Source organism: Coregonus clupeaformis, chromosome 10 (assembly GCF_020615455.1).
Source record: "Coregonus clupeaformis isolate EN_2021a chromosome 10, ASM2061545v1, whole genome shotgun sequence".
Taxonomy (NCBI): Eukaryota; Metazoa; Chordata; class Actinopteri; order Salmoniformes; family Salmonidae; genus Coregonus; species Coregonus clupeaformis.
In genome coordinates, this window is record NC_059201.1 from 58966646 (window position 1) to 58977764 (window position 11119).

The 11119-nt window shown below is 40.8% G+C and overlaps 1 protein-coding gene across 15 annotated transcripts in view; it reads left to right on the plus strand.

The window, feature by feature from the left end:
* ptprt (protein tyrosine phosphatase receptor type T) overlaps window positions 1–10866 on the plus strand; it is a 449458-nt gene extending 438592 nt beyond the window's left edge. For all 15 annotated transcript variants that reach the window (XM_041888816.2, XM_041888817.2, XM_041888819.2 and 12 more), the window contains 2 exons: window positions 8115–8250; window positions 8900–10866. In XM_041888816.2, the coding sequence (XP_041744750.2) occupies window positions 8115–8250; window positions 8900–8953 (190 nt within the window). In that variant the 3' untranslated portion in view covers window positions 8954–10866. The remainder of the gene's footprint in view (window positions 1–8114; window positions 8251–8899) is intronic.
* Window positions 10867–11119: the final 253 nt, after the last annotated feature.

Sequence of the window (11119 nt, forward strand, 5' to 3'; positions counted from 1 at the left end):
CCAGTACATCACTGGGGCCAAGCTTCCTGCCATCCAGGACCTCTATACCAGGCGGTGTCAGAGGAAGGCCCTAAAAATTGTCAAAGACTCACCCTAGTCATAGACTGTTCTCTCTGCTACCGCACGGCAAGCAGTACCGGAGCACCAAGTCTAGATCCAAAAAGCTTCTTAACAGCTTCTACCCCCAAGCCATAAGACTCCTGAACAGCTAATCATGGCTACCTGGACTATTTGCATTGTCCCCATCCCCCTCAACCCACCCCACCCCCTCTTTTATGCTGCTGCTACTCTCTGTTTATTATCTATACATAGTCACTTTACCTCTACCTACATGTACATATTACCTCAATTACCTCGACTAACCGGTGCCCCCGCACATTGACTCTGTACCGGTACCCGCTGTATATAGCCTCCCTACTGTTATTTTATTTTACTGCTGCTCTTGAATCATTTTTTATTTTTGTATTTTTTACTTATCTATTTTTTACTTAAGACTTATTTTTCTTAAAACTGCATTGTTGGTTAAGGGCTTGTAAGTAAGCATTTCACTGTAAGGTCTACACCTGTTGTATTCGGCGCATGTGTCAAATACAATTTGATTTGATTTGATCATTGATTTCTCGCACAGCTCAAGTGTTTGTTTGTGTTACACGTTAGCTTGGCTGTTACTTTACTGCTACACACGACCCGTAACAGTGTGTGCTTGCTTGCGTGTGTGTTTGTATATAGTTTTTTTCACACATTCATTCACATTCATGCCGAAGGAAATGAAAAGTAAGAGGCTAGGCAAGTCGGTGCTTCTTGCACATCATTAGTCTTATCCATGTTTCACGGGGCTCTAAAAATCAACTTATCCAAGGAATCTAAAGTATCCTTCCAAATGATTCAACATTAAGGCAAATAGAAACACGAATCTGAGTGTACCTGCGTACAGTGCCTTTGGTGACAGAACAGAGATAATCCTAGGTGTCATCTATGAAAGAATATAGATTTATGTTTGAAAAAAGTACTGCCTAGAGGCGATAGAGCATTTTAAGTGTGGCTATTGATTCTATGGATTAAAGCGACATTATCGGAAACATTATAGGGATGTCTATAAATGGTCAAATATATCATTTTCTCCTAATTGTAAAGAGAGAAAGAGTCTGACAACCCATTTGGCTTTTATATGTATAGTACACTGCCTTTCAGATCAGAATCAAAATCACCTTTATTAGCCAAGGACATTTACACGTACAAGGAATTTGACTTGGTGAAACAGTGCTGCCGGCAATATATAAAATATGAAGACAGAGGAATTTACACAGTCTACATACAGTATATATACAATTTAGATCAAATAAAGATAGAACTATATATGATAGAAGAGGATATTTTGGGGTGAGCCACAGAATAGTGCAAGGATAGCAAGGAACACAATGTTGTTCAATGGTTACCTATACATTACTTGACCATAATGGTATTAGGGTACCTTCTCTCATTTAGCAACGGTTTCATAATGTATATTATACTGAACAAAAATATAAACGCAACAAGCAACAATTTCAAAGATTTTGCTGAGTTAGAGTTTATATAAGGAATTAATAAATGAATTAGGCCCTAATCTATGGATTTCACATGACTGGGCAGGGGCGCAGCCATTGGTGGCCCTGGGAGGGCATAGGCCTACCCACTTGGGAGCCAGGGCCAGCCAATCAGAATGAGTTTTTCCCCACAAAAGGGCTTTATTACAGACAGAAATACTCCTCAGCATCCCGCCCCCCTCACCTCAGACGATCCCGCAGGTGAAGAAGCCGGATGTTGAGGTCCTGGGCTGGCGTGGTTACACGTGGTCTGCGGTTGTGAGGCCGGTTGGACGTACTGCCAAATTCTCTAAAACCACGTAGAGAAATGAACATTGAATTCTCTGGCAACAGCTCTGGTGGACATTCCTGCAGTCATCATGACAATTGCATGCTCCCTCAGAACTTGAGACATCTGTGGCATTGTGTTGTGTGACAAAACTGCACATTTTAGAGTGGCCTTTTATTGTCCCCAGCACAAGGTGCAATGATCATGCTGTTTAATCAACTTCTTGATATGCCACACCTGTCTGTTGAATGGATTATCTTGACAAATGCTAAAATTCTCACTAACAGGGATGTAAACACATTTGTGCACAGAATTTGAGAGAAATAAGATGTTTGTGCAAATGGAACATTTCTGGGATCTTTTATTTCAGCTCATGAAACATGTTGTGTTTATATTTTTTTAACATATTTAAGGCCGTACTTCTGTGAGCAGCAGCTCCAGAGAGCAGCTTAGAAAAAGAAACACCTTGAGTCCCTTCCAGAATTTTCAATACTACGTTTCAGAGATTGTGTTGAATTTGGTTTTGGTTGAGTGGTCCACCGTATCTCCTCTTTTCCAGATGGGTTCTAGTGGAAACCAAATAGTTAGAGAATTGTTAAATGCTATTTTCATCAGTAATGGCCAGACTTTTTGAATGGTAAAGCACGCATAATATTGTGTGCAGGGGATACAGGGGCTTGAGGCTGTCCTAATATGGACACCGTAATGGTCTTTTGTTTATAAATGTTGATTGGCTAGGAGAGGGGTCACGGTAGTTTTGCTGCTGGGTCAGATTCTTGGTTCTTCCTCCATGTTTTAATAAATCCCCCAAGTACAATTTCTTACTTAAGTACAGTCTCAGGTCCTTCTATACTGTACATGGTACACATCTCACTTTAATTAAATAGATTCAACAAAGTAATATATCATATAGAATGGTTCAGCGATAGTGTAATTACAACAGAGGTTAATAACCATACATCATAACGGTGTACATCTCAATGGCCGATTCTGATCGACTTGCTTTACCTTCTCCTTCTCTCCCTCCTTTATTCTCTTTATCTGTCCTCCTTACTCACTCTGTCCATCTCTCTTTACCTCACCTTTTCTCTTTCTCCACTAGAACTGCTGAAGCAGTCATTTGGACTGCTCATTAATAAGAAAATGTTATTACTCTGCCATTTTTAAAGTCATGCCCCCCTCTGTCCTTAACTTTTCCTAAATAAGTCTATACAACACAATGCCGTTGTTAGAATCTTAATATCACAAGCAGGACTGGAGCTATAACCAGTTTTAGGACGGCATGTCATTTAAAAAAATAGTTTTCCCCCATTGCTCCTCTTCTCCCAACAGCAAGGCCTGCTCCGCTCCTTCGCCAGACAGTTGAAGGTGCCGCGTTGATAATCCGATTTGCCTCGAAACCGAACCTAAACTATACTGAAACTAATTTCACACATAACAACAGATGAAATAAATGAAGTTAAAGTATGATGAGGAAGAAATGGGGAGAATGGGTTAGTTGATGAGCGAAATATGCATTATTACGTAATCACCAATTGTGAATGAACATTTGAGAGAATCCTGTCGGGCTGTATCAACGCCTAGTACGGCAACTGCACTGCCCGCAACCGCAGGGCTCTCCAGAGGGTGGTACGGTCTGCCCAATGTATCACCGGGGGCACACTGCCTGCCCTCCAGCACCCGATGTCACAGGAAGGCCAAAAAGATCATCAAGGACATCAACCACCCGAGCCACGGCCTGTTCACCCCGCTATCATCCAGAAGGCGAGGTCAACACAGGTGCATCAAGCTGGGACAGCTTCTATCTCAAAGCCATCAAACTCTTAAATAGCCATCACTAATCGGCTACCACCCGGCTACTCAACCCTGCACCTTGGAGGCTGCTGCCCTATATACATAGACATGGAATCACTGGCCACTTTAATAATGGAACACTAGTCACTTTAATAATGTTTACATACAGCTTTGCTCATCTCATATGTGACCAACCGACTCGATTCGGTCTTATGTAGCAAAATCTGAAATTGTGTTTTTTACATTGGATAAAAGTAGAGACTCAGAGCTAGAAAATTGTGTATCATACACTACAGTTGAGGAACAATGGGAAAGTAATTCTGCTTTGAAAGTTGATTAACTTGTATCCTCACTTTTGAGAAAATGGCCCTTAAATGTTTTGGTACCTACTGGAGAGCTCTTCTTTGTCTACACCCATTCAGCGTCGTTCACAGCCTTTTAAGCTTTAGCCCCACCCATCTCTTTAAGGATTCACATTTGACGCTATTTACTAAACAACCAAAGATTTCAAGACTAAAGGCTGTTATACTACGGGTGTGTTCGTAAATTTAATCTGGAGTGCCAGAGTGTGCTCTGGGCGTTCGTAAACTCAGAGAGTTGTCAGATTGGCCTTTCATAAATTCAGAGCGTTTCGCTCTCGGAGCGCACACTGGACGCTCTGGACGAAAAGTAGGGTTGATCCGAGCGTTCTGACCTAACAACAGCAGTCAAGCACCCAAGCTAACTGGCTAACGTTGGCTAGCTTGCTAGCTACTTCGAGACACAAATGAGAGAACAGCTCACTCTGACCATTTTACTCGGCCTAGCAGAGCTGGTTAGGCTGTTTTTATGTTATCCAGAGCGTTTGATGACTACAACTGTGCTGCTGGCAACAATTTAATTACGCTTTTTTACCAACATTTACTGACACCGGCTATATTCAACGGGTGTTGAGCTTTCGTTAATTTGTCAGTTATTCTGCGCTCTGGCATACTCAGACTAGAGTGCTCTGAAATCGTAGTAGATAGCCAGAGCGAATTTACCAGTTACATCTATCGACAGTTGTCGCAGTGACATCATAAACATTGTATTGAAATAGTTACTTGCATAGCAGTCTTTTGTTTAGACATGTAGCTAGCTAGCTAGCTAGCTAAACAATGAATCATAATCCCAACCCATAACGTTACTATAACGAATCTGCAGGTAACTAACCAACCAGGTTCAATGTTAGCTAGCTAACATTAGCCTATAACTAGCAATGCAAATGGCTCTGAGATACGAATAATATTACTACAAGTAACGTTAGCTAGCTAGCCAGCCAGCTAACGTTAGCTAGCTAGCTAACAGTACACTTTAACTTGAAATGAAAATGACTTTTGGACAAAATCTGAAACGTGTAATATCTGAAAATGTAGCTAGCTAGACTCTCTTACCCGTGTACATGGATGTACGCTTCTCCCTCTCTGTCACGGATGCCATGGTTGCCCTTAGTTTGAAGATGTAATCCGGAGACAGGTGTTTTATACAACAGCCTTCTGTGTGTTCTCTTTTCGACTCCGTCTGCATATTTGCAATCAAAAGCCAGAATTTTCTCCATCTCCTTAGCTATCATACTCTAATTCCACTGATTTCAAAACTCTGTCCTCCAGAAAGTGGAGAGCAACACTTATGCAGATCTACTACGTGATATCTTTCAAAAAAGCCGCGTTAGAAAGGATTACCTACACATACTGACCAGCTCATATTAAGAAGTTTGCTACATGGCAGACCAATCCAAACTCATCTCTCGGCATGTCCAGCCCACTCATTATCTCAGCCAATCATAGCTAGTGGGAAGGTTGCTGTCTTTTTCCATGGCAAAACCAACTAGGCTCATAATTGAACAAATTTATTCGTATTTACAGATGGCATTCAAGTTTGTTATTAAGGCACATGAAAGTTCATATGCTCCAGAAGGCATTTCTGCCAAAAAACGCATTTAGATTTTTAAAAAAAAGTTTACGTTCAAATGGCGCTCCTGTGAAGTAGTGACGCGCGACATACGCCTTGTTTCCTGAAACGAGTCACATATGTATATACTGTATTCTATTCTACTGTATTTAGAGAATGCCCCTCCAACATTTCTCAACCTAATATTTATAAATTTCTTAATTCCATTATTTTACTTTAGATTTGTGTATTGTTGTGAATTGTTATACTACTGCACTGTTGGAGCTAGGAACATAAGTATTTCGCTACACCCGCAAAAACATCTGCTAAATATGTGTATATGACCAATAAAATTTGATTAGATTTTTTGAAGAACAGGGTGGGCCATTCTATTGTATTGATCAATTCTAATTCTAATCTCAAAATGGTACGAACCCTATATCAGTCCACCGAATCCAAGCAGTCTTACCAGTCTACTCTGGCCTACTTGGAGTACACAGTGAGAGCGTGCTTAATTTACAATGGCAAGAAGACCAATATGAATGGATGCACATGCTGCGTTAACGTTGCTATAAAATCTGAATGAAAATGACTCAGATGGTGGGGATGAAATTAATCATGACATCTCATGTTTATTCTACTGATTCTGAGTCTCAGCCTGAACCTACATCTCCGAGACTTAAGCGCAAAAAAGCCAGAACAGTGCGCACTGAACTGGTGCCCGCACCACCACCAAATGAAACGGTGAGACAGGAGGGAGGAAGGGACGGCACCGCTTCACAATGTTACGGGACAATTAATTATCAGCACAAAATGTAATCACTGAGAGAGCAGACCCTAAATCTCAAGCAAAAAACAACATCAGCAAAGTACTCACCAGCTTTTGTTATTTATGTGACATGGACATGCTCCAACTGATGCCATTGTGTGAAGACGCACACCATGTAAGCATGAGCTGACAATAATTGACTATTTTTGACTGGTGTCATATCAAGACTTATATTAATTATAATTTCATTATTGCTTTTGTGCTGATTTTCACCATTTATCAAGCACACTTGGCACTTATAATTATGTTTAGGCTACTGATGCTTTCATCATTTGACTGCGCATCTTGCTGATCGTGCATTGGGGTATTTATGTTTATTTTGTCCTTATAAAAAGAAGCTGTTACCGTGTTCCAACACATATGCTTTCTATTTCATAGTTATAACAAAGGACTCCACTAATAAAATCAAATAAAATCAAATCAAATCAAATTTTATTGGTCACATGCGCCGAATACAACAGGTGCAGACATTACAGTGAAATGCTTACTTACAGCCCTTAACCAACAGTGCATTTATTTTAAACAAAAAAGTAAGAATAAAACAACAACAAAAAAAGTGTTGAGAAAAAAAGAGCAGAAGTAAAATAAAGTGACAGTAGGGAGGCTATATATACAGTAAAATAAAGTGACAGTAGGGAGGCTATATATACAGGGGGGTACCGTTGCAGAGTCAATGTGCGGGGGCACCGGCTAGTTGAGGTAGTTGAGGTAATATGTACATGTGGGTAGAGTTAAAGTGACTATGCATAAATACTTACTTAACAGAGTAGCAGCAGCGTAAAAAGGATGGGGTGGGGGGGCAGTGCAAATAGTCCGGGTAGCCATGATTAGCTGTTCAGGAGTCTTATGGCTTGGGGGTAGAAGCTGTTGAGAAGTCTTTTGGACCTAGACTTGGCACTCCGGTACCGCTTGCCGTGCGGTAGCAGAGAGAACAGTCTATGACTAGGGTGGCTGGAGTCTTTGACAATTTTGAGGGCCTTCCTCTGACACCGCCTGGTATAGAGGTCCTGGATGGCAGGGAGCTTTGCCCCAGTGATGTACTGGGCCGTACGCACTACCCTCTGTAGTGCCTTGCGGTCAGAGGCCAAGCAGTTGCCATACCAGGCGGTGATGCAACCAGTCAGGATGCTCTCGATGGTGCAGCTGTAGAATTTTTTGAGGATCTGAGGACCCATGCCAAATCTTTTTAGTCTCCTGAGGGGGAATAGGCTTTGTCGTGCCCTCTTCACGACTGTCTTGGTGTGTTTGGACCATGATAAAATTGATTGAACACTTGAATTGGTTTTTGTTTTGTTTTTACATATAGCCTACAGTAACATAAACTAATGAGTATGTTACTGTATTTTCTTTCTTCGTATTCTACTGTTACCTAAGACATTCCTAAAAACAACCAAATTATTATTTTTGTGATAGCATGTATTAAATGTATTAATTACACTGTTAGCATGTTGCAGTCAGAATGACTACTCATTAGCTTGAAGGGTATCCCTCGAGGCCCAGCTGTCTTTCTTTCTGTCCTCCTTCACTCTCTCTGTCCTTTACTATCCCCTTCATCCTTTTCACCTCTCTCTTTACATGTATCTCCCTCTTCCTCGACCTCTTTCTACCTTTCTGTCCCTCTTCCTAGCTCTCTCTGTCCCTTTCTCATCCCCCTGTTTTAACCTCTCTCTCCATCCCCATTCATCCCCCTTTCTTCACCTATATTTAACCTCTCTTTCCCTCTCTCCAACAGGACGGGGGGTGGACGGAGCGGTACCTTCTGTGCCATCTGCAGCATCAGTGAGATGATCCAGCAGCAGAACATTGTAGACGTGTTCCACACCGTCAAGACGCTTAGGAACAACAAATCCAACATGGTGGAGACTATGGTACGTTCCAGTGACCACAACAGTTAGGGGGATATGGTACTGTATAAGAGGCTTGAGGAAGGTCTATATTAGTACCTACTATATAAGCAATGTAGGACACACAGTTGTGGCTCAGGTTTTAGACCATACACAGTAAGGCGGACACACACCACACACAAATCCTCAGGCTGATGACTTGCTATGGCAGGTGTTGTTTAGCAGATGTCTCTATACCTTCTCATATAGCCTCAGAAACACGACGCTCAATTTCACAGAACCATCTTAGGATGGGCACAGCTGTTCACTTAGAATTAAAGCAGATTTGGGGGCAAAAGACAACTACTGTAATAAAAAAGTTATTGTTGACTTTGAAGATACTGTCATAATCCTGTAGATTTGAGTAAATAACAATTTGATTCTTTGTTGTTTATCTACTGTTATGTTAAATTGTCTCTGAGTATTATTTTCCCTCTTGAATTATGAAACAGTGCTACTCATGGTAGAGATTGTTAATATTATTGTTGTAAGCATAGAGATCCCCAGTGTGCTTGAGTTTCCTTTTATTTATTTTTTTATTTATTTTTTCCCCATGCACCTGATGTGCGAGTTTACTTTCTGAGAGATAATATGAAAATGATGCCAATGACTGACTACTCTTTCCCTTTTCTAGGAACAGTATAAGTTCTGCTATGAAGTTGCTCTGGAGGCTCTTAGTGCATTCTGAGAGACTACCTCTCGTGTCAGTGGGACACAGTGCTGACACACTGTAGAGACACCAACCCAAATGAGGCAGGGGATGTGTGTGTGCAACCACACACGTGAAACTGTGTACAGAAGAAAAAAACACCCGCCACACTGGGTTTATGTGTGCGCTTCTGCAAGACTGGGACCCCTTTCGTTTGTATAAAGAAAAAATGAAATGAAAACCTTAAAACACCACTTTTATTCTCTTTCTTCAGTGTCCATCTTGAACTGTGATGTGATCTTGTACAGTAATTTCCTTTTTAGATATATGCCTTGAATGTTATACCCCCAATGTAAAAATACCACCTGGAAGATTAGCTGAGGTTATGGCGTCAGATGGTGGGGATCCTAATAAGAATAAATAAAAAAAACACATACAGACCAACGAACAGAACCGATACCACCGTACAGACGAAGACAAATGCAAGTTGGGAAGATTCGAACTCTCCCTGGCTTTGCACCTCTTTTGAATGAACATTAATAACGACTGTATTATATAGCCGCACACCCCCAACCGTTTTAACGAACACAAAATGGCATATATTTTTTGTAATTCTTTGGATTTTGTGGTTCCTGCAACATCTTTACATCCATGTTCACACACTGATTTTCTCGCATTCGCAATGTGACGTCTTCAGTCAATGTTTTGGTTTGTTTTGGTATTGTGGCATGTCCTCATAATTCTGGTGTCCCATGGCTCTTGTGCTGTGCAGACAATCATAAATTCCGAGACCCATTCTGGTTTGCATTGAAAGTGAGAGAAGAGTTAGTCAACGCTTTAGCATTCTATGCTGGTGCTACCTATACAGTATTCATCAAAACGTTCATGTGTTTTGCAATTTGCACTGTATTCTGCACTGCTTTACCTTCAAACACGTTTTTAACTCTTGTGTAATTTGATTGATAGTGCCATATTCACATCTTTAAACACACACATACGATTTGAACCAAATTGTGAAGAAACGTGTCAGCCGAAGGATAGAGTGGGATAATGTTCTAGTAATGTGCACCTCAAACTTGTCAAACACCGTAGCAACCCCTGCCCTACTGTTGCCCAACCTCAGGATTTGGTGAGAAGAATACTTCGCTTTTCATCCTTGTCCATTCTGCGCCCATACTCTACATTATAGGAGCAGTTTGGCTTTGTGTAAGGATGTCCTAATATGGACACCATAACTGTGTTCTGATATTACTCTCTCCCTATGCATCTAATCTAAACTGTTTGACATGGACACAGAATCCAGAATCTGAAATTGTGAATCCAACTCGACTGAGGCAGGGATTCAATCCGAGCGCTCTTGTTGACAATGCGGCTTTTATAGGCAATGTTACCGTGTTTGCAGAAATCACATTCAAGGTAAACTCTTCAGCTGCTCAATTGGAAATTACCTTTAAATGTCAAGTGCGCAATGGCGCGGTTTCGGATCGAGTCCCGGCCTGAACTTTGCACGCTAACAGTGTTTTGACTGTGTTTTCTGTTCGTTGAATGGCATTAGTACAGTATTGTACAGGGCTTTGTCAGTAGAATGTTTTGCTCAACATGGACAGTGACTTAAAGAAGTAGTCTTGTATCAACACACAGCATAGTTGTACTACTGACATGCAGTTGTTTGGTGACTGAAGACACAAAGAGAAACCGTGTTGGAATTCGAATAGAAGAGAGGAAAATGTGAACGCAAGTTGTTTTCAATTTTTTCCCGATAGGCTTTATTTGGCTTTTCATATCTCCACTTTCTGTATTATATTTAGTTTTCCTCCTTTTTTTCTTGCATTTGTATAACTTTTTTTTTGGTCTAGCAAAGTGATATTTAGATCTGGTGATGAAATTGCCATGGTTGTTTTGTTGTTAGAAAATGTGGTAATATCAAATAAAGGGACCAAAATGTTGAACAATAGATTTTAATAATTCTTTTTTCAACACATTTCATCAACGAAGTTACAACCATTGATATTATATACAGTAAATGTCAAGCCTACATTACAACAGCATTGTGAAGGTGAAACATCAATCTCAGTGAGAATCAAACACAATACTGATAAATCAAGATCCAACCCTCCTCCCATTTTAACCATTTATTCCCAGACACCTTATGCATACATGTGTGGAGAGAGTGTTACACATTAAGACACACACGGACACATGCAA